The 24,074-nt window shown below is 46.8% G+C and overlaps 1 protein-coding gene across 1 annotated transcript; it reads left to right on the top strand.

The window, feature by feature from the left end:
- The first annotated feature begins 316 nt into the window (after positions 1 to 316).
- Positions 317 to 19,559, top strand: SHMT2 (serine hydroxymethyltransferase 2). Its single transcript, XM_083599777.1, has 12 exons — positions 317 to 628; positions 3,666 to 3,857; positions 6,153 to 6,232; positions 7,545 to 7,745; positions 8,287 to 8,368; positions 12,668 to 12,790; positions 13,132 to 13,271; positions 13,970 to 14,135; positions 16,149 to 16,248; positions 17,378 to 17,533; positions 18,380 to 18,487; positions 19,129 to 19,559. The coding sequence occupies exons 1-12, from the start codon at positions 596 to 598 to the stop codon at positions 19,254 to 19,256; spliced, it is 1,509 nt and encodes a 502-aa protein (XP_083455903.1). The 5' UTR covers positions 317 to 595; the 3' UTR covers positions 19,257 to 19,559.
- Positions 19,560 to 24,074: the final 4,515 nt, after the last annotated feature.

The raw sequence follows: 24,074 nt of genomic DNA, 5'->3' as shown, positions 1-24,074 counted from the left end.
AGACAGAAATTGAACAGGTGCAGCCTTCTCCTGCATGCCGATGCAGCAGTGGCAGAACCTGTATCGATTGAATTTCTAACTCTTAAAGCGACGGAAGCTTGGACAGGGACAATATATCTGTGCACGAGCAGCTGTATAATCCTACATGTGGCAAGGCAGACTGTGTACGTATGAAATTCAGTTGCTGTAATAACAGGCAATATATAGTTCTGAAACTGAGCCCAGCAGCAACCCCCCCTTGTTTACAGAATTGCAAATTTCCCTGACACGTTACTGATGCATATACTTTCCCTGTTTTGCGAGAGGAGAGCGGGAGCTTTTGTCCGTTCCGCGGGTTCAAATGCAAGACAAGCACGAGCTACTACGCGCAGCCTGCTCGGCTGACTTCCAACAAAAGCGAGAGAGGGAAAGGGAGGACTACATTTCCCATGATACCTTTTGAACCCGGTAGTAACTGGCAGTGGCGGAGAGAGAACCACGTGTTTCCCTTCCTCCAGCCCACCGTCCTCCTTTCAGATCTTGGAGACTCACTTAGCGTGAGCAACAGCTAGCAAAACAGTTTGGGGGTTTTGCACTTTCTGCACCTTAGGCTGCTATGCTGCCTTTTCCCTTTAGACACTTTGCTAAGGTAAGGCGGGGGATGCGAATGGCAGGAGGTGGGGAGGAGGTTGGATCTGCTGGGATCTCCTAAGTTGAGTGTAGGGAAGAGATGCAAAAGGAGAGTGGGGGGGGGGAGGGGTTTCCTTAGTCCCACGCGCAACTTCGCAGAAGTGCTATGGAGTGGCTGTGGATGTTTGGAGCACCTGGGCGAGTGCGCGTGGCTTGACTTGTAAAGTGGAACTGACCTGAGCGACACCTCCATCCTGCCCCCCCCCTCTCCTCCCTCCCTATCATATGCGGGGCGCCTGGAGGCCTTTCCCTAGACAGTTCAGTTCTGGAGTGTCTGGGGAAGTAGTTTTTTTGCTCCTCGAGTGAGTGAAGATCTGTCCTCACTGATGGCATTCTCTCTCCCCCCCCCCCCCAAATGGGACTGTTAAGTCGTGCAAGTTTGGAGAGGCAAGCTTCTTGGGTAAGGAGTTTATATACCCGCCTGAGGGTTCAAAGCCAGGGATCTGATAGCAGCACCGATCTGTGCGCCATTCTGCAGCTCAATTATTATTTAATTCTGGCTTAATGGCTCTTGGATGCGGCACCGAGCGAGGCGAAGAGTTATCTTGACGTTCCCAAGACTGCTGGGAGAGGTTTCAGCTGATAATAGAGTCTCGGTCACGCTTTGCTGACTTTTATAGGCTAATTTTTGTAGCATCTCTTTCCCTTTCTCACTGTCCTATCTGACATTGCAGCTTCGAGGGAAAGAAAGGGAAATGGGCAGAAAGAGGCCCAGGTTCGGAGTGGGGGGAAGTGGGGTGGGAGGAACAGGTACAATTGCAACTTGGGCAGCTGCTTTATCACCTTACCAAAGTCTCTTTGGCAGAGGCTTCTCTCTGGCACCAGCTGCTACTTGATCTCTTGAACCCAGTCAATAAAATGACATACCCCCTGAAAACGGCTTCCTGATTCGCAGGCTAAAGATATCTGCGTTGGGTAACATGATTACAACTCAAAATTAAAAGGAAAGAGTTTCTACAGCCAGTGAACTGTAAATATTTTGTAACCCTTCTATCCAGCAGTCACAAACAAGTTTGTGCCTGCGCTTTACAAGAAAAAAACAAACAACCTCTGCAATTTGTAGAATCACTTTTTGCTTAGAAAACGATGATGGTTTTAAAATGATGCAGGGAGTGTTTCATTCATAGGCCAAGATGCATCATTGAGTTTTCCCTCCTTGCTGATGCAACCGAGATGAGCCGGTTACATCATCTGCAGAGGTGATTATGAGTTTTAGATGTTTTTTCAAAGTACAACCTTTTTTATTAAAAAGAGAAACTGCCCCCTTTTAAATGCTGTTGGCTGGCATTTGTGTTGCCTTTCTTTGAAACATGTGGGAAAGAAGTAGGAAAGAAAAAGCAAACTCTGCCTGTGCACATGCAACTCCCCCCCCCCCCCAAGCTGGACTTGCCAACTCAGCATTTAGCAGCAGCAGAAGTTGTTGTGTCTGCTGTTCTGCACAAATGAAGCTCACTTGACCATCTGCAACGTAACACCATAACAAAGCCAGCTCTGTTTCAGCAGCCCTTGAAGCAGCTCCTCCTGCCACCTCACCACTCCAGCTTTTTCTTTCAAGAATTCTCACTGTGTTGCTTTTTCAGTGACGGAAGGGGCAAGAAATTACTCCTTTCCCCAAACTCTACATGTTAATGCAAGCAAATGCTATTCTGTAGGTCCATTGGGGCAACGCGGAAAGAGGCTGATAAACTTCAACTATTTGCTGCTTTCTAGACTTCTTTTTTATATATGTTAGTTGGTTGGATGATTTATCTGCCTGCCACCCCCCAAACTTCATAATCTCCCACTGGGCTCAACAGCTGCCTTAGATTACAGAAGGCTGTAATATAAATTCCTCAGCACCCATCTGGTTTCCATGATAATAACCTAGTTCTGAAATGGACAAAACTGCTAGGGAAGGGGGGCAGTGAGGAAGCCCCAGTCGGCAGCTCCAAGATCTAGCATGGCATAGTGGATGGAGTCTTGCAGCTGGGCTGGGATGTGAAATCCCTGCTCCGTCACAAAGCTTGCTTGGTGATTTTTGGCTGGTATCCATAGCCGTATTCAGGCATTATTCTCTGTGTCAGCCTTCCTGAACCTGGTGCCCTCCAGATGTTTTGGAACTACAGTTCCCATTAACCAGAGCCAGTGTGGAAGGGATGTAGCAGGGGCAGAGGGAATGTGTAGCTCTCCAGATAGGGTTGGACTACAAGCTCCATCATTCCTGAAAACTGCCCATACTGGCTGGAACTGATGGGAGTTGGAGCCCTAGCAACACCTGGAGGGCCACAGGTTCAGGAAGGCTAACATGGAGGATACTGGCTGGATATGGAATATTGTTGCAGTCAGCTTTTTGCAGTCAAGAGACCATCAGATGCTCCAAGACTCATGGTTCTTTTTGTGAACGTCTATTGGTTTGTTTTTTTGAATGGTAGGGAAGCCGGTGAATGCCAGTAAACTCTCTGTGTACTGCTTATGGTGGGACTTAATCCCAAATCCAAGATGGCTGTCTGCCTCTAGAATGAGGAGGCTTATATTGCACAGGCGTACTTTCCCCATGTGGGATGATACACAGCGAGAGAAAGAGAGGTTGGGTGGAACACACACACACACACACACACACACACACACACACAAGGGCAGGTGGGGAGAGAAATCTACACAATTTTGCAACATGTCACCTATTTGCTATAGACCTGATTTAATTGCAACTTTTCATAAGAAAAAGGCTCCTACTACTGGTGTCAAGCAGGTCTCATGGGATACGCAGTCAGGGTCTCCTAGAAATCCAACAGGTTTGATGTATTCTTTGCTCTGGTAGAGCAGGTGCCTGGATTGCAACATGCGCAGCCGAACTTCCAAGATGGATTGTGCCCTTTGTTCGTTCTAATGTGTGGAAAGATCACCATTTGGACTCCCTGCTTGAGTCCTCAAAATACTTTAGGATGGCCAGGCTAATATAACTCACTCTTTCTTCCTCCCTCCCTCCCTCCCTCCCTTCCTTCCTTCCCTTTTGCCAGCCCTTGCGGAGATGCTGCCAGGCTGCGGGGAGTTTGCGGTCCCAACACAGCAAAGCAGCTGCTGCATCGGCCAAGGAGACGCCAGGCTGGACCGGGCAGGAGAGCTTGGCCGAGAGTGACCCTGAGATGTGGGCGCTGGTGCAGCAAGAGAAGGATCGCCAGTGCCGGGGTCTGGAGCTCATTGCCTCAGAGGTGGGTGTCTCCTTCCTTAGCCCCGGAGTGCAGCACAAAAGGCTCTTATCCTTTGGCTGGCGAGTGCTGTCTCCTTCCTGGTGGAGTGGAGAGCCAGTGTGGTGTAGTGGTTAAGAGCGGTGGACTCGTTATCTGGGGAACCGGGTTCGCGTCTCCGCTCCTCCACATGCAGCTGCTGGGTGACCTTGGGCCAGTCACACTTCTCTGAAGTCTCTCAGCCCCACTCACCTCACAGAGTGTTTGTTGTGGGGGAGGAAGGGAAAGGAGAATGTTAGCCACTTTGAGACTCCTGAAGGGGAGTGAAAGGTGGGATATCAAATCCAAACTCTTCTTCTGTTAAGGGACCTCTCTTGGTCATACAGGCCTTGGGTCTGATCCAGCAGCTCTCTTACACACTTGAGAGTGCCGTAAGAGTGTATTCAGCCCCAGCTGCCTAAGCCACTTTTGGCCCTTGTGCCTTCAGGCTGAATGCTTGACTACAGCTATGGCCTTTTCCAAGGGGTGCGATTGAGCGTTCTTTCTTAGTAAATTACAGGAGGAGAGGCTTCCTTTAACCTCATTTGAAGTATGCAGTTTGAGAAATAAATAGTTCATGAGGACTAGCTGCTGTGTTTTTAAACTGGGTTTTGGTTTTAATTCTTCCCTTATAATTTAGTTGCTATTTAATGAATGATGTTTGATTAAGTTTTGGTGTTGGCTGCTTTTGAGCTCATTAGTTTTAAAGTGCCATAATAATTTGAGAAATAAATAATAAAACATTTGTAATGCACAGTTTAAATGCAAAATGTTTGAAGTCAGGACTGTAAAAAATATTTCAGACTCTTAGGTTTCAAGAATGAGGTCTTTTTAACAGGGCTGGAAAAGCTTTCAACCTAAGCATCCAAAGGAAAAGAAAAAACGTTTTGGGATTTTCTACCCCCCTTGCCCCACCCCCTCTGCTTTTATAATCTTTACCTGGATGTATGGGTTATTATGAATACAAAGGAAAGGCAGTTAATCTGGGTTCATGAATGCAGAATGCAAAGGGGTTGGATCCAGATTAGGTCATGCTTAAAGCTAGACCCACTGACATCAATGGAGCTTGACTCCCATTCATTTCATTGGTTCTGCTCTAAGCATGACTAAATCTGGATCCAGCTCACAGTTATGGTCTTGTATATTTGACATGCATAGCTGGCCCAAGGCATTTTGCTGCCAGAAGCAAAGGGCAAGAGGCTTCCCACCCCTATTCTACATACAAAAGCTGATTGACTGACAGCTCAATCTTACTTCAGTGCTGGCAATGGGACAGCCTTCTCCCCCACAACTTTAGGCATCAGGCTAATTCCAGGAGCACAGGGCTGGCAGTGTAGCGCACACACAGCTCTGTCCTCAAACACAGCGGAGTACCAGGAGGGATCAGAAGGAATGGCCAGAGAGGCTGTTGATGCCCCCTGCCCAGCGCCTCACTCTGGCTAATGCTAGGGCCGGCCCTACTAGCTTTAGAAATGACTGGAGTAATAATATAGCGTAAGCTAATGAAAGGAAGAGGGATTCTAATCTGACATAGAACTAGTCTGAGTTTTTCATTTTTGAATCCAGATCCTGGTGTATGGGCAGGAGGAGATGTCTGACATCTCTCTGCATGTCTTTCTACCCACTGTTCTGATCATCATACCCCCAGCTGCTACTTGGCCCCAAAGTTGCACCTCACTGTGGTCCCAGCCTGGATCAGTCTCTCTCATCTATTTGGCCTTCCCCTTCGGATGCAATTCCTATTTCTCTTTTCAAAATGACAAGCCTGGATAGACTACTGCAGAGCAAGACTCATTACCTTGTCGGGTCTTAGTTATATCTTATTGCAAGGTGAAAAAGTTACTCCATTTTTATTCACCTGGAAAGAGAAGCATACAGTCTGAGGAACATGGCATAAGAGGGATGGAATGTTTCTAGCTCTCTGTCTATTGCTTGTGTGTGATTCCCTTCTCTCTCTTTTTTCTCTTTACCCCTCCATCTCTTTTTTCTTTTCAAAATACTGTTTATTAATTTTGCACAAATTTTAGAAAACAATAAAATACAGTAGAAGAGAAATGGCAAATCACATTTTGATAAACAGATGTAAGTAATATTGATGACTAGTGTATCTTATACTTCACAGTAGGAATACAGACATAGGAAATGAGCTAAAAAGAAAGAAAAAAGGGGGTGAAAAAATATCAATACAACTCTACAAAAATCATACAACTTTAACACATTCCATATATCAAGGAGTATGGGAAGCTTTTAACTTTTGAAACTCTTTCTCCCAAATTCCAGAATTTCTGCAGCCGAGCTGCACTCGAGGCTCTTGGATCCTGCCTCAACAACAAGTATTCAGAGGGCTACCCTGGCAAGAGGTAATGCCATTGTTTAGTAGTGAGACAGTCTGGGTAAAATAAATCAGTAATGGGTTGGGATGGAGGGTCCTGAAAGTGGGTGAGCAGAGACTGACCAGGTTTGATGGCCTGCTGGCCTGCAGACTCTTGCAGTGGATAAAAATGATGCAAAGGTGTTAAAAACTTACCAAGTAAATATCACTGGGGCTCGAGTTGCGGAGATGTTAGGCCTGGTGCCGTCAGTTTTTTTTTGGGCTGCAGATAAAACAAGGGCAAGAATGCAGGAAAAGCACCCTGAGAGTCAGGGTGGCATCGTGGTTAGTGCTGGGCTAAGACCTGAGAGACCAGGGTTCAAATCCCCACTCAGTCTTGAAGTCCACGGAATGACCTTGAGCCAGTCAGTGTCTCTCAGTGCAACTTACCTCACCAGGCTCTTGTGAGGATAGCAGTGGAGAGTGGGGGAGAACCACAAACATTGCAGAAAAGAAGTGCCATTAAGGAAGAACAGCAAGGGGCAAAATAGTGGTTCTCATTAGATGGGGGAGTGGTGGCCCTCCAGATCTGGCTGGGATTCACAGCCCCAACCGGCATTGCTGTGGGCCTTTAAATGTCAAAGTGTGTCACAGGATGAACCTAGGGAAGAGCAGCTCACACTGTAATGTCTAAGGGCACCAAGGAAGAGGGATGGAAGGGGGTGAAAGGAGGAATAAGCCAAAGGAAGACTTAGCATTAGTGGGAAGAAGCTATGGCTGGGCAGGGGAGAAGGTGTACAAACGGCGTATGAAGAAAAGTCCTCTTTTCTCTTCTTCCTGAGACTGCCGTGGATAGCTTGGGGCTTGTTTCTTACAGTGAAGAGACAGAATGCAACCGCCCCCAAGTTGTCCCGGTGCGCCTGGCGTTTGCTTGACGCATGGAATGGTCCTCTCTTGGAAGAGGCCTGAGTGAAAGAGACTTGGGCAGGGCCCATCTTGGGCCTGAGCTGTTGCCTCTTTGATTGGTTATCACCCACAGAAGCATGTTAGGATGAAATATTAGGAGTGAGGAGAGGCGGGGGGAGGGGCATTTTGTCATCTGGGAAAAGAATATGGTAATGAAGAGGTGGGCGCATGAAAAGTCAGCTACGGAGCACTGGGGTGGCAGCAGCAGGCTTTGCTAGGGGAGGGTGGTCTTGGCAATTTCCTTTATACATTGTGGCATGGAGAGGCGAGAGAGGGGTCTCTCTTTGTTTCTTAATGTCTTCTTCTCTGGTTCAGAGATAATGGTGGCACTAGGGCAACGGATGTGTGGGCTGTTGATGTTTTAATTCTGCTTTCCCCTTTGTCTCCTGACACAGGTATTATGGTGGCGCTGAGGTGGTGGACCGCATTGAGCTGCTGTGTGAACGCCGGGCCCTGGAGGCTTTTGACCTGGACCCCGAGTGCTGGGGAGTGAATGTCCAACCATACTCTGGATCTCCTGCCAACTTTGCTGCCTACACAGCTTTGCTGCAGCCCCACGAGCGGCTTATGGGCCTGGACTTGCCTGATGGAGGCCAGTACGTTTGAAGTGGGGTGTGGAACTGGGAACTGGCATGGCTAATAAAGGCGCAAGTGAGGAAGGTGTAACTGAAGGAACCGGGATGGGGAGGTAGAAGGAGCAGGACTGCAATGCTGACACAGTGGGTCTTTGTGTGGGGTTCAGGGCATTGTGCTTTTTCTTCACACTGGTGATAAAATCCTCCACAGGATAATGGTCCCCTGACAAAGTGAAATGTGCTGGCCCTTAGTCAGTTTAATATAGCAATTGGTTTTTCAACCTTGTGTCTGTAGAAGCTTCTGGTTCCTTTATCCCTCTGGTTTGTGGAGATTTTGAACTTGTATTTTTTGGGGACATACTTTGCCTCGTGTAGTTACTAGGTCCTACTCTGCCCCATAGAAAATCCCTCATGGAAGTGACTGTCCTACTTGAGGACGGATAACTAGTTCATCTGTGGGTCCATTTGGGTGAGAAGGTCCTTACTTGGTCCCATGGTCAGAGTTCTGCTATGACTGGGGCTTAGATTATCTCCTGACAATATGTCTTCCCTATTCTTGCAGCCTAACGCATGGGTATATGTCTGACATCAAACGTATCTCGGCCACGTCCATCTTCTTCGAATCCATGCCCTACAAACTGAATGTGAGTGAACAGAAATGTGTTCCATCCTTCCTTATTCCAAAATACCCCCAAAGCAGCTTATATTCATAAATGAAACATAAAACTGAAACTTCTTGTTCCAATAAAATTCAGTCCAATCATTAAAACAGCAGTTTAGCAGGAATTCACAGACAATCATGGTGCTCATAAAAAACATTTTAAAGCATTTTAGAAGAAACAGTTTTACAACCAGTCATGGTATGAGTGGTTAAGTAATCAAAATTTAGCTTAACCTTCCAACTGAAAAGTAGCTGCGGGAGGGATTTACACAAATATAGGGCCACCACCAAGTAGACCTTGCTTGTAGTACTTGCCAATCTAATTGATTTCAGTGTGGGGAGGCTGACTATTATTATTATTATTATTATTATTATTATTATTATTATTATTATTATTTGCCTTCATGTATACAAAATGTATGCCGTTGTGTGTGAAGTGTTAGCTGTGGTTTTCTTAAAAAATGGTTTTTATTAAGATTTTTCTGTGTTGCAAAACAGATAAACAGGGAATCACCTCCACTTTCACTTCATAGTCTTTTTCACAGTTCATTTGCATTTAGTGAGAGTCACTTTTGTCATAGACATCTTGCTGCTGGGGGAAGAAAGGGGGCAAGGGAGATGGGGGGCATTGTACTTTTGTTCTGTTGACTAGTGTTAGTGTGGGGGTTTGTGTCAGCATCATGTTGGTAGGTAGGGGTTTGGCACCTTTCCCCCTCCCCACCACCCCACCCATTTCCTCTGTGCTGAGAGTCTGTGTAGGATCCTGCCTGCAGTTCTACAGCCCTTCTACATACCATCAGCTGCCTCTACCCTGTTGTCAGCTACCTTGCCTGGAGAGGGAGACACCGTTGTGTGGTGTGTCTCTTCTCCCCTCCCCCCCCCCCCGTATCGGCAGATGAGAACTGGATCTGTCCAGTGGCCCAGATTGTTGTCTCTCCCACCCTCCATGGAGCACGGTTGACAGGTGTGTGGAGCCACCCACCTGCCAATCACTTTACATCATAAAGATGTCAGGTGACCCATTTTTGCCCACATGGTTTGAAATCAAACAATGCAGGCAAAGGCACAGCCTGAACAGAGCATTTTGCAACACCCTTGGGTAGCAATCGACAAGCCTGACTATCAGGTGATTGCTGGGCCTTCTAAAGCCCAGTGTAGGGCTGGGCAATGTTAGGTTTTCAACACTGTGATGCATCACCAGCCAAACACTGCGATCTGGTGATACACCATGAAGTTGAAACAAGCTGCATTGGCCCCAGCCCACCAGGCATGGGGTGAAACTGCTGCAGCGCTCAGCGCTGGAACTGAGGCACTTTCACCCAAGGGTTTTGTGGGCCGGGACAATGCAGCTTGTTTGCACTGCTCAGGTGGGGGGCGGGAAGGCTCCCGCCCCCAGCTGAGCAAGCCCAGTCTCTCCAGTGAGGGGCAGGCAGCCGTGCGCCCCTGAACAGAGAAGTTTAAAGGAGCCAGCACCCTGCCTCTGGCTCGCTCCTCAGGGCTTCCTCCGGCTTCGGGTTCGTGGGGGGCGAGCGAGCTGCCTCTTCCTCTTAGCAGAAAGAGGCAGCCCACTTGCTCCCCGCTTGCTTGAAGACTGAGAGAGCCCTGCCAATGTGGGCGTGAGGGGCAGGTGAGCTACCTCTTTCTCCTAGGAGAAAAAAGCAGCTTGCTTGCTCCCCACTCACTTGTAAACGGAGGGAGCCTGATGGGCTCCTTTCTCAAGGCTCCCTCAAATGTAATGGAGCCCCCACCCCACCTCCAGCTTGTGCAAGCCAGAGGTGGTTGAGGGCACCGTTACACTTCCCCACTGAGGGATGGGCAGCCAGGCAACCCCAGAACGGAAAAGTTTAAAGGAGCCACCTGCCCAAGCGGGCAGCCAAGGGAGGAACAAGCTACATTGGCCCCTCAACCGTATGAGGGCCAGAGTGCAATGGCTGCTTCACCCAGCAGTATATTACACCTGAAACCGCTGCTGCTCCTGAGTCCCTCTGCTGCCAGCGGCTGGCAGCAGCTTCTTTCTCCCTTGCGTGCTGAGCGCTGGTGGCAGAGGGACTCAGCAGTGGCAGTTTCATATACTGCCGGGTGAAGCAGCCATTGCGATCCAGTCCTGGGTGATATATCAATACACCATGGGTCAGCTGATTGTTGGGCATTTGTGATGGTACACAGGGTTTTGCAGTCCAGCTGATTGACTGTTCCTGCAAAATCTCTTTCTGCTCAGCCATGACCTTACCTGCCCCACATCTGATGGCGTTTATGATGTCAGGTATGGGGCAGGTGGGCATGACTTGGCTGAAATGGCCTGGCAGTCAAAGGGGAGGGGACTGTTGAGCCTGTTTTAATGATGCATTTACTATTGCTGTAACCTGTCCTGGGACCTTCGGGTGAAGGGTGGATGATGGTGATGATGATGATGATGATCTAGGTGCCCTCATAGTCTTCTCCCCTAGCTAGTGTTTTTGCAAACAAGGGCCAGGCTCTTTTAACCACATATAGATAATGCTTGGAAGTAATCCTTTCAGGAATCTGAGAAGAGGTCTTCCATAGCCTGTGTAGCTTCTTGTTCCTCTTCATAACTATCCAAATTAGAATACATTATGCACAGTGCTAAAGAATGCAGATTAAATCACGTAAAGAAAAGAGTTGAAATTTGGCAGATGTGCTCAGTTTGCGAAGCATGTATGGATTTGGATTTCTTGGGCACCTGTTGTTTTAATACTGTCAAGATGGCTCTGTGCTATTCCTTCAGCCTCTTTTATCTTTAACCTCTCACTTCTTGAGTGCACTTTGCCCACTGATTATCCCTTGCACAAGATTACGGGTGAAGGAGATAATTTCACTGTTCACTGACATCCACTTTTCCTGAGTGGCTCTGAAGTGCAGTTGCTGTTTTCCCTCCAAGGCAATGTAGAGAATCCTCTCCTCTTTTCTGCTCCCCAAGAAGTGTCAGTTCTCTGTGTGCTCAACCACTTGGCCTGCCTCTGCCAGCTACACAAAGATGCCTGAGGTTGAGAAAACATTCTCGCAACAATGCTGCCTTTTTCTGGGAAGGAGAGGAGGCGGCAGCGGCAGCGTCTTTATAGTTCTGCATTCTCAGTCAGTATCGGCAGCCAATAAAACTGGTCGTGGAGAGGCTACCTGGTGGCAAAAAAAGAAAAGATCTCTGTTCTGATTTATTTATTTTGAAAATTATCACAAATAAAATGTAACAGCATGCAGAATTCAAAACTAAGAGTCCGTAAGTCCAGGGTAAGCTTGGGTAAACGTAAAGCTTAAAGAGCCTTAAAAAAAAAAAAAAGCTTTTCGGCTCATATCATCAATGCATACTGTGTCAAGCACAAGGTAATAACAATAAAAATAACTTAAACATTTTAGCTCTGGATCGTAGCATTTTTCAAATTGTGATGGTTTTTATGCAAATCCCAATTTCTTATCTATCTTAAATTTTGAATTGATTTGATGATAATTTAACCGATACAAATTCTTTAATCTCTTCTATTTTTCTCATTTTTGGCTCTCCTTCTGAAAAGTCTAACAATTCATTATAGGTACCCAGTTATCATTCATATTAATTTTTTATTTGCTTCAGCTTCTATTGGGGATAACCACCTTGGTGTTTTGTTTTCTAATAAATTTAAACAGGCATTTAAAGGTGGTTGCTATTATTTATTTCATTTCATTTATGAGTCTCTTCCCATGAAGCATCTGAAAGTGATTTCACATTACAGTAGAAAGATCTGTTAGAAATTTCCTATTGTATTCTGGCCTCTGCCTCACAAGAGACCCGAGGGAGGTTATTCCAGAGGGTGAGCCCTCTGGTGGAGAAGGGCTTTCATCCATGTTGCCACCAAGTGACAATCTGCTGGTCATGGACTCCTCAAAAGATCTCAAATATCAGCTGGTCTGAACCAGAGAAGGCAGCCTGCTAGGCATCCTAGTCTTTTAGCTAAAAGAATCCCAACTTGACTCGCTGCAGCCCTTTCTGGGGTTTCATAGCCTGGGTGTTCCTGCAGCCATCTCTGTCTTAGACAGGCAGGACATCAGACTGTCTGCAGCTTCAGCCAGCTACAAGCATCTTAGCAAGACATTAGGCAAGGGGGCAGTTGAGTCGTAAGATAACTTGTCTTCATATGTGGGCTGGATTTGGTGTGAAGGCAGCCCATTGCCAACCCCTGCTCTATGGAACCTTTCTCTCCTGTGTGTGCATTTATGGGTGAAGGGAGAAATACTGGCTTAATCCCCATGCGTTAACCCATCACTTCCCTCCCCGCCCCCCTCCCTGCAGCCAACAACAGGATTGATTGATTATGATCAGCTAGAAGTAACGGCCCGACTCTTCCGCCCGCGTCTCGTCATAGCTGGGACCAGTGCCTACGCCCGCCTCATTGACTACGCCCGCATCAAGAAGGTAGCCCCTGGGTGCAGTGGGAGGGCAGGCAGTTGTAGGGGTTTGGAATGCACCCCTGTTTTGTTGTAAGCCGCTTGGAGCATGTTTTTGGGGGGGTTTGTGTGGAAAAGCAGCATACAAATAAAATGACTGAATGAATAATGTTTATTCTCCCTACCCCATAGTAAAATTCAGTGGAAACGTGAGTGTTAGGGCTCAACTGGAACCTGTTTGCTTCTAATAGTTTTGGATCTACAAGTAGCTGGCTTTGGGCTGGAGTGCAAGGGTGCTTGTTCCTTTTGCTTGTGAGGCGTGTGGCAAGGAGCGTGTGAGCAGGAGACTGACCTGTTCTTCTCCGTCAGGTGTGTGAAGAGGTGAAGGCCTACATGCTGGCTGACATGGCCCATATCAGTGGTCTGGTGGCAGCCAAAGTCATCCCTTCTCCCTTTGATTATGCTGACCTGGTCACTAGCACGACTCACAAGACACTGCGTGGAGCGAGGTGAGCATGACAAGGACAGAGTGTGGGGTGGGGAAGCATCAGTCCTCATCATTTGGGGGTGGGAACCTGATGCCCTCCAGGTGGACTCCCATCAGCTCCAGCCAGCACAGCCGATGAGCAGGGATGTTGGGAGTTTCAGCTCAACAACATCCAGAGGCGTCAGGTTCCCCCACCCCTGCTCTTTGTGAACTCAGCGGAAGAGTGTGGGCTTTGCCCGCAAAGTGTTCCCCACCGCAGGAGGAGAGGGCCAGAGGTTCCTCACTCATTTTTCATCTCTTTGGGGGTTGTGAAGACCCTCTGTGATGCCTTAATAATGGTACTTAATCTGCTTGGGAACTGTGAACATGGCTAACATGGTCCAGTTGTGAAATCTCTCTCGCTTCACCTGCAATCTTGTGCCTAGGGTAATTAGAGGGCAAAGTGCTCTCTGAGCGAGAGGTCAAAAATACTGGAGTTAGGACTTTTGGCAAAAGTTGTTGGGGAATATAAATGGAATTCTTTGCATAATTTTTAGTTTTGCTGGTTATGGGAAAGGCAAGGACTGTCTGCAGCTATTGGAAACCCTGTTCAGCTTCCTCTCTGGTTTCTGAAGCTTCAGTGGGCATTGGCCTAACCCTAACCAAAAAGCCTTGTATGCTTGGAGCCCTAGTGATAGATGTACTTTCATGTTCACACTTCCACACTCTTCTCACATGCAGGTCTGGACTGATCTTCTACCGCAAAGGTGCCCGTTCCATAGACAAGAAGACTGGCAAGGAGATTCCCTACAATCTGGAAGAGAAGATCAACTTTGCTGTCTTCCCTTCTTTGCAGGGAGGGCCCCATAACCATGCCATTGCAGCTGTCGCTGTGGCACTGAAACAGGTGGGAAAGGGGAATAAGAGCCCTGCATACCCTTTTGGACAGGATTTTCAACGTTAACTTGTATCACCACTTCAGCTCCCTCTGTGGCCTGAAATGAGCAACATTCACTCTTGGTTTCCCAGCAGCCCCTGCAAAAGAAAGCTGTTGATTGGCTAATCAAGTGCATTGCTCAGTGCAAATGATCTGTACCCCATAGTAAGCTATTCTGTCACCTTTTGAAACCCGCCTTGCCTTCACGCTTTGGCGTTTGTTGTGTGCTCACTTCTTGTCTCTCTTGTCCTGCCTGTTTGCCTTGGTGGTCTGGACCAAGCCCTGTGTTTATCCTGCCCTGGACCTCAATCCTTCTTTCCATGGTCCTGATTCTGAAAATTCAGCTCATGAACCAGTGAGCCTGATATATATATGCTGTTCCATCAAGTTCTCTTATGTCTGAGAGGAGCTACCTTTTAAACAAAAATGTTGCCTCACAGGAGCAGTAAGGGCCCTTTGCTCCCCCGTCCTGCTGGAGTTGGGGCACAAACTCCCCATTTAGGGGTAGGCGCCCCCTGTCCCGCTACTCTCCTAGCAAGCTTCTGTCCTCTATATGGTCCAGTACGTTGGCTCTCTTAATGCTCCTAGGAGAGGCTATGTTCCTGCATCTTTTAGAAGATTAGCTTTCATTTCTTTTTATTTCATGTTTTGGTATACTGCCCTTCCTATCCGAGGGTAGTTCCCTCTAAGCATTTACAGTGCTATACAATGACATAAATATAATGCTACCCCAAGAAAGCAATTGAAAGAGATGTACTTTACAAATTCACCACAACTTCAGAACCAATTTGGAAAGCGGAATGGGCAACTCATTGTTTAAAACATCATTTTCTTTCTTCTTGGTTTCATTTAAAGTGCTTGAGAGAATAAAAAAATGCCATAGCCTACTGCCTAAAAGACAATAATGTAGGCACCAGATGAACTTCTTTGCAGAGGGGATTCCACAGCTCGGTTGCCACTGATGAAAAAGCCCCCTCTATTGTTTCCAAGAGCATAGCTATTTCTGTTACAGTTCTAATAACTAGTATTGGTAAACTAACTAGTATTAGTTTGCCAATATTGTGCCAGCTAATTGACTGCCCTCCTTTTGACCAGTTAAGTGCCAGTGTTGGAGAGTGTTCCCTAGAGCAGGACGGGGGAATATCAGGCTCAGGAACCAAATGTGGGTGTCTAAACCCTTCTACCTGACCTTTGGGACACTCAGGCCATGCCCACACCCCCAGTCCAAACACCCCTCTCCCCATTCCACAGCCCTGAGCCGTGCCCTCCTTGTTCAGTTTTGCCTGTCTGGAATATGTCTGTATACCCGAAGGAGCATCTCTGCTCCCATCGATCAGCCTGGGCACTGAGGTCCAGCTCCGAGGGCCTTCTGGAGGTTCCCTCCCAGCGAGAAGTGAAATTACAGAGAACCAGGCAGAGGGCCTTCTCGGTAGTGGCGCCTGCCCTGTGGAACGCCCTCTTGTTAGATATCAGACTGCTAAACAATTAAACAACCTTCCGCAGAAATTTGAAGGCAGCCCTGTATTGGGAAGCTTTTAATGTCTGATATATTGTGTGTTCTTTTATATTTTTTGGGAAGCTGCTCAGAGTGGCTGGAGCAACCCAGTCAGATGGGTGGGGTACAAGAAATAAATGGTGATGATGCCCTTGAAATGTGATAATGCCTCTTGCTTGTGTGGATGGAGGAAGACGTGTGTAGAAACATGTGGCTTTTTTGCAGGGCTGTATAGAGGCCAAAGTAATGTGCGTGGCTCCGCCCACTTTTACTTCTGGTCCCGGCACTCAATCTTGGCTCGTGGCCCAAGGAAGTTTGTCCGTCTGGCCCTTGTACTGAAAAAGGTTCGCCCTCTCAGCCCTGGAGTTCTGGGCTGGGAAGAAACTGAGAGAGTGTTGCCCCTGTGGAGTGACAAAATGCTGCAAGCTGTGCTGCTTAAAGGAGAAGTGCTGATTCTGGCCCACTTTGCATCCCTTTTTCCGTTGTAGGCCAGCTCACCCATGTTCCGGGAGTATTGCCAGCAGGTACTGAAGAACGCCAAGGCCATGGCAGAGGCATTGCTGCAGCGAGGATACACTCTGGTTTCAGGTATAGTGAGGACCCTCCGTTTGCTTCTGAGCAGAAGCACACAACCAGAGGAGTCACATGGCGGAAGCTTTACTGGGCTATACCATTTCAGATTGCAGGTAGATGGCACATTTTAGGCATTCCCCTATATTAAAAGCTCCCAGCGTATGCAGAAATTGGTATGTAGGGGAGAAGAATTCTAGGCTTAGTTATATCTCTGATATTCTAGTTTAATGGTAGGCACAGGGAATTTTTGATATGGGATGGGATTCAAACATGTGCTTCCCCACCTGTGGTCTGAAATGGCACATCCCAGCCAACGCCGTGCCATCTGACTCTTCTGCTTGTGTGATTTAGCTCTGGGTCTTGACTTTATTTTGGTGCAGTGGGAAGGGAAGTGTTGGGGTAGGTTAGCCAGTGAGTAGCACATATGGAGATGTAAAAGCCTGTAGCTGTTTGCAGAAGCATGCTATTTGGAATGGGTGGAATAAGAAGGGCTGTGGGAAAGTTTTAAATGCATTTTGACCAGTGACTGGAGTGCTGGTTCAAATCCCTCCTCTGCCAAGCACCATATAGTAGTCTCAATCAAGAGGATATCTTCACCTTGGAGGTGTGAAAAAGGTGCTCACATAGGACACTTTTTTGAAACTGCTGGTGTTCAGTTCCATGAATCGACCTCTAAAGCAGGGGTGCCTTGCCTCTAGCCCTCCAGATGTTGCTGGACTCCCTCTCCTATCAGCCCCAGCCAGCATGGCCAATGGCATCTCACAACATCTGGAGGGGCCACAGGTTAAGCATCCCTGCTCTAAACACAGTACTACTGCTTCTACAAACAAGCAGTATATAAATTTTATGAAATAAATAAATAAAAACATAGGATAGTCTATGAATTAAGTGTCACAGTTTTTCGGGGTGGGGGGGGGGAAAGGTGGTCACTAGGATGATTAGATAAAATCATGGTGGATGGCTCCATCAACAGGTCCGCCATAATGAAGAGGCTGTGTCAGCAAGCAACTATGAAGGTCTTTAACCCAGCAGGGTAATTCTAATGATCATCATAATTGTTATGAGATGGACCTATTATTTGAGTGTTGAGAATGGATGTGAGTTAGGAAGCTTATACTCTCTCTATCTCTATCTCTCTGGTTAGGTGGCACTGATAACCACCTGGTACTTGTGGACCTGAGACCAAAAGGCATTGACGGGGCCCGGGCTGAGCGGGTGCTAGAGCTGGTGTCCATAACAGCTAACAAAAACACCTGTCCTGGGGACAAGAGTGCATTGACACCTGGTGGCTTGCGGCTTGGTAAGAACAATGACTTAAATAAAAAAAGTCAGGTGCATGGCTGTTTCTGATGTTCAGAGCTGCATATAATTACACTGAAATAATCCAGATTCTACCCAAGAAAAGCTAAACTGTGCTTTGAGATGCCTTCTTTTTAATTAATATCAATTATTTTTGCTCAGGACTGTTAGGGAGAAAAACAGTGGGAAGGGTATGGAAATTTGGGAATAGGTGCACTACTCACATTCCATGGATGCATCTTGTGAGCGCTGAAATCAGTACTGGGCCCAGAGTTCAGCAAGCTCAGAATCTTGTTCATGTAATAAAAAAACAACTTTCTATCCCTTAAGGCTGCAAAAATAGGCTTGAAAGTATCCCAGAAATTAGAGTGAGGAAAGAAAGTTCCAGTATCTTGTAAATTTTTGCCCTTAACTAGTATAATAAATTAAGCAGAGTAAGCAAATTGCTATAAATCACCTCATTTCCAGGTTCTTGTTTTCTTGGCCCAAATTACTTCATTCATTCATTCACTTTTAGTGCAGATTATTTATACTAATGGGGAAGGAAGGCTGAACTGGGATAGGACACTACAATCCATGATTACTCTTCTGTTCTCACCCCCTCCCCGCGGTGTCCTCCCCAACACACACCTGGAATACCAATTGCAGAAAACGGTATTGGTAGGTATTGGTGATGTTTTTGTAGGCAATCCGTCAATATGATTAAGAAAGAGAGTAAGGAGAATGGAGGTCTTTGAACTCCTTGTCAGGTCTGTGTGTGTGTCCTTCTCCTGCTTATGAGCTTTCGCACTGTCCAGGGTGTTTATTCTTTCAAAGAGAAGAGCTGTTCTCTTCCAATCCCTCACAGGGGCACCTGCACTTACCTCCCGGCAATTCCGAGAAGGCGATTTCCAGAAGGTGGTGGAGTTCATGGATGAAGGAATCCAGATTGGGCTGGATGTCAAAAAGAAAACCTGTAAGTTGTTGGTGTGTTATGGAAAAGCTAGCAGGTTGAATTGGGATGGGTTGTTTGCATGTTGCAATTGCTAGTACATGTTGACTACCACTAACTTGAGACTTTGACTTCTTTAGTGGGACAACTAGGTGATCTGTTTGATAGACTTTTTCAGGGCTTTTTTTCCCAGCTGGAGCTCACAGGAGCTCAGCTTTGGCACCTCTCAGGTGGGTGCCATTGCCATTCTAAGAGAACAAGGGAGAAGTTTACGGTGAGCTCCAGCACCTCTTTTTCTAGAAAAACAGCACTAATTACATTTGCTGTTTCTGAATGATGGATTTCCTTGATTCAGCTGAGACCCAAGAGGTCACAGAACATCCTCTGAAGGTCAGGTCCCCCCCCCAACTGCTTTATTGGCCCTGCTCTGTGCCTTTTAACACAGAGAAGTTGAGCAAGTCAAGATTTTTCCACCATGTGTCTCTATGTAACCAAAAGTTGGTTAAAGTGGTAAAATGGGGGTTCCTGATTTCTCAGGCTTGGCCCCAGATTTAGGCGTGAGTACATTCTTAGATAATTGAAACTCCTCCCTCTGTGCCTCAGTCTCCCTGTGTTTTTGCAACTCCTGGTTTACTTATATCCCTGCTCTCCTTCTTTTCCCACAGCCAAGCTCCAGGACTTCAAAACCTTCTTGCTGGCTGACCCAGAGACGAAGCAGCGCCTGTCTGACCTTAGGCAGCGAGTTGAGACCTTCGCCCGTGCCTTCCCCATGCCTGGCTTTGATGAACGTTGATGTTATGCCCAACCAGAGACTGTCTGATTACCCCCAGATGGGCGGGGCTTGCCAGAGGCCAGGTGCTTGGGGTCCCTGTAGTCCTACCTCTGAGAGCCAGCCAGCAGATGCCCTTTTCTGGAAGGGTGATTGCCTTGGCCACCTTTTCTCCTTCTCCCAATGCCCATTTTATAGTGACTCAAAAACAACTGACCTCCTTTCCGTTTTATAGCAGGACTAGTCTCTGATCCACGGTACCTGTGTAATATTTCCGCCTGCCCACTATGCAAGATGGGTTGTAAGAATTAAACAGCTTCATCTCTCTCCCTTGACTAAACCAAAACAGAGCATTTTTGAAACTACCTTCTAATGTCGTGCCCTTTGCCATCCATATTTGAGAGTGTTTATGTATACATGTGTACATGCTCACAGTACCTTCTCTGCCCAGAAGCACACAGCCAGCGATGTTAACATGCACACTTGTGGGCTTCTAAGTACCATGCAGACAGAATTATGCTTTGTGAGATTGTAAGAAGAGCCTTGCTGGATCAGGCCAAAGCACACTTTGCTCCCAGTGGCCAACCAAGTGCCTCTGGGAGGCCCAAAGCAGGACCTGAGAGCAGTCACTTTCTCCTGCTGCTCAGAGGCCTGTGCCTTCCATCTTGGGGGTCGGCTCAGATGACTTTAAAAGGAGATTGGAAAAGTTCATGGAGGACAAGGCTCTCGGTGGCTTCTGGTCATGATGGCTGTATGCTACCTCCCGATTCAGGGTCTGTGTGCCTGACTATGTAAAGAGAGCACTTTTTCTGTTTATTATAGAGCTTTAACATTAGCTTGTCCAATGAGAGCACAGAGAGGAGTCATTTCCTTTGACATGGTGAAGGCAACATGACTTGTTTGTTCCCTGAAATTCTGCTGTGGGGAAATGGTTCTCTCAATGCACCCTACAGGAGCCAGAGATGCAGCCTCTGCATCCAAGTGGTTCTTGCAAGTTTCCCAGCATGTTGTCTCCTTGTTGGGGCATATGTAAGGCTGCTTTCGCAGTGTCAATATTGCACAAAATATCTACTTGCTGTAGGTTTATTGTGTGAAAAATGGATTAATGGATTGGCCCTGTTTTATTAAACAGGAGAAGCACATCCAGCCCCTCCCCCCCTCAATGTGAATGTAGGTAACTTTACTACTTGGTAAGCTGGTCTTCTCCTAAACCACTGTCTGCTTTCCTTCATTTCTGGTTGGGTGAAGAAGTGTGGTTTAGGTATTTGCTCTGACCAAGTGGCTTAATGACAGGATTCTACATGGTCAATGGACCCCACTCTTCCCATCCACTACAGACAGGAAAGGAATTGAGAACACACTCGTAGAGGAGCACTGCAGAATATTCTCACATGCCAACGCATGCAACCTTTTAAAAACTGCAAACATAACTCCCAACTCCTGCATGTTTTCTGTTTCTCAGAATTAGGCTCCTTGCTTACTTCTGCATGCTGACTCTGCCTTCTGTAGAGGGATGTTTCTTGTGGAGAGCACTCACTACATGAATCTAATAACTAGATTTTATTTGGATGAAGGATGGTGAACACAAGCTTCTCTAGGTCTGGCAGCAGTGTCTCTGTGAACAATCCAGAAGATGAATGGGGAAGCTTGCAGCAGCCCTTCGAGGTGTTATTGAACTGCAGCTCCCAACATCCCTCGCCAGCTTGGGCTGATGGGAATTGCAGTCCAACAACATCTGGAGGGCCTGCGCTAGATGGAAGGGCAGTTGCTGCTGCATGCCTCCCTGGGGAAGTAGCAATCTCTGGCCATCTATTATTTGTCCTTGGGGCACAGTTTGTGTGCGCATGCATGTCCACAAATGCAGTAGTAATGACATGTGGTGAGAGGGAGAGATTCTTTTCTATTGTGTTCTAGAAAAGCATGTTTCTGGGCCGAGGCTTGCTGCATTCCTCAACTTGACTCTTTCCTGGTCCTGCGCACTGGGATCTTTGGTGGCATAAGGTCACCAGTAGGGACCATGAGTGTGTGTGTGTGTGTGTGTGTGTGTGTGTGTGTGTTTTGCTACCCAAAAGTAAACAGTTTTCAAAAGAATTAATCTCAAGCCACAGCTTCCAGCATCTGCGTCTTGCTCACTGTGTGTGTGTGTGTGTGTGTGTGTGTGTGAGAGAGAGAGAGAGAGAGAGAGAGAGAGAGAGAGAGAGAGAGAGAGAAACGTTTGCCCTTTTGGGGGGGGAAGGAGGAATCTGCATATAAAATTTGGAACACAACACAAATCGCATGACTGGGAGCATCTCTCGGCAGCATAGTTCTCGTTTCCTGCCCAACCCCACTCCCCAATTTTCTCCTCATCTTTTAGATTAATGGTCAAAGCGGCAAATAATCCCCCTGAGACAGTCTTGTCTCCCTTTCTTTCTCCTACATGCTTGGGAATTCCTTCTGCTTATTACTAAATCAACCTACTACATTTGTTTCTAGTTTTATGGAGGGAGTCTATAAATATTCACCAGAAGGCTTCAAGTTATGGGGAACTGTTGTCTCTTCGCTTCCTCCAGCCAATGGCAGCTTGTCCTGATGATTAATTGCTCTCACTGGTGACAATTGGTGCCTTATTTCTCATTTGAATGGATCCTGCTTTAACTTCCATTTGTTCTTGTTCAGTTTCCCTCTGCCACTGCTTGCTTTTGATCACATAGTTTGGTTTTAAGCTTATTTTTGTGTGGTGTTTCCCAACATGCAATGCTGCACACATGTAAACACAGGAGAATAATGGGTGTACTATGGTTAGCTGTAGTGACATTCCTGGTAGGTGGAAGCATGTTACTGTAGATAAACACATTCACTGTCTTTCGGATGGGGAGGAGCACACTGTACCAGCAAAATTAAGCAGACATGCAAGTTTTCCCTAAGATAAGAGGCCCTCAAGAATCAGGTCTAGAGGGGTGTGTGTGTGTGTTTGCTTGTGTTTGAAATCCAACATCCGACAAATGTGTGTATCTTATGCAAAAGAGCAACATGCACCCATTACACTGCCAAATTCATTCTACCTACAGAATTTCCTAATGTTCAATTCCCGTGAGGGCCCCAGGACTGCGAAAGGGGCCAGTTGCAGGGCCTCCACCACCACTGGAGGCAAGACCACTGGAGGCGCTAGACCCTAGACTCACGGTGCTACAGTTCCCAGGTGGGCACAGGATGCAGAGCCCTCATCGACTCAGGTTCCTCGGCAGATTTTCCAGATGTAGAGTTTCCTGGGCAGAAATTCAACAGTTTAAGCCTTTACTTACATGGAAATATAATTATGGGGAAATGCTCACTGTGACTGTGCTTTCTCTAATTTTGCATTTCGCCACACACCCATGAGAGCCATTTTGTGACTGCTGCCCCCATGACACTCTCAAACAGTGCCAGATTACCAAAAGGGCAGATTAGGCACCAGCCTATGGGGGCTCTTTTAGGGGCTCCATGACAACGGATCAAGTCAAGCTCTCTTCGTTCAATGTCATCCCACTAGAGCGAGAGCATGAGAAACCTCCAGGTACAAAGCTTTCTGTGAGTTAGTGTGTCATGAGTTCCACTGACTCCAAATCCTAGTAGAATATTAATGAGTATTAGGAGAGAATTTGCAAGAGCTTCTCTCTCCCCCCCCCATGCAATTTTGACTGACTAGGGACCTCCACAGGGTTTAATCTAGCACTGCTCTCAAAATATGCCTCTTGGTCCAAAAAGGTTGGTGGCTTCTGCAATGAAGAGATAAAGGGCAATTGCATGAAGGTGCTTAACGCTGCCACATATTATGTCTTGAGGTGGTATATTTATGCTGCTGGCACTGTTAATCTTAAGCTCAAACATTGATTTTTCATGTAACCTGTTGCAGAGGCTTGTCAAATGCACACCTGATGCTCAAGCACTGCAAGGAGCTGAGGTTATTAGGGAGATGCCAAAATATTACAAGGGGCTCTGCTCTGACATAATACCTCATGGCTTCGAAAAGCTTGTTCTTAAATCAGGTTGCAGAGATGGTAAAGTTTTTGCAGTGTTGATCCAGGAAATGTAGCCTTTAATGGTGTTTATCTTAATTGGCAATATAACATTGTTTAGGAGGCAGACCCCAGCAAACAAATGTACATATTCTGCCCCTTGAGTGAAATCGACTGCATGAAAAATGAACAGGGAGGCAAGATTTCAGATTCAAATGAAGAGGTAGAACAGCATGGACATCTACAGCAATAATGTAGAATTGTGGCTTGTAAGGTTGCTAGGTTGCAACCTGGAGAACAGACTTCTTTCTTTAATGGTCTTGGAGAAAGAGGATTCAGCTGCAGCTTCTTCCTTCGCGGACTGACCTCTTTGCCTTCCTTTCTCACCCATGTGCTTTGGGGAACAGTCTTCTTAAATCAGTCAGGACTAGAGAAGCTTGAGACTGAGCCCCATTTTGCTGCTGTTAAAGCATCCTTTCTCAGACTTCTAAGAGGCATGCTGAGGCACACTGTTCTCTTGGAATTAAAACAGAAGGTACACTTAAACCAGGACTGGTGGGACTGGCAGCAAACTATTGCAGCGTGAAGTGCTTCTGTTTAGGTTGCCAGCCAGGCATACCATCTTTCAGGATACTCCATTCCATTTCCCTTCCCCAAACACCAGTTCCACGACCACTAATATGCTCGATCCTCATTGGACGGTTTTTCAGGTCCCCATCTTTAGGCATTAACTAGAGAGTTTTTGTACTTCTGCAAGCTTACAAATACCTTCCTCTTATGTGTGTGGATGGGGCTACTTTCACTACGTAAGGATCAGCATTCTGAGGAGTTCTTCCCCCAAAGAATCCCAGGAACTGTGCTTCAC

This window comes from Podarcis filfolensis (assembly GCF_964270895.1).
Source record: "Podarcis filfolensis genome assembly, chromosome: 2".
Lineage (NCBI taxonomy): Eukaryota > Metazoa > Chordata > Lepidosauria > Squamata > Lacertidae > Podarcis > Podarcis filfolensis.
This window is presented reverse-complemented; position numbering and strand designations above follow the sequence as displayed.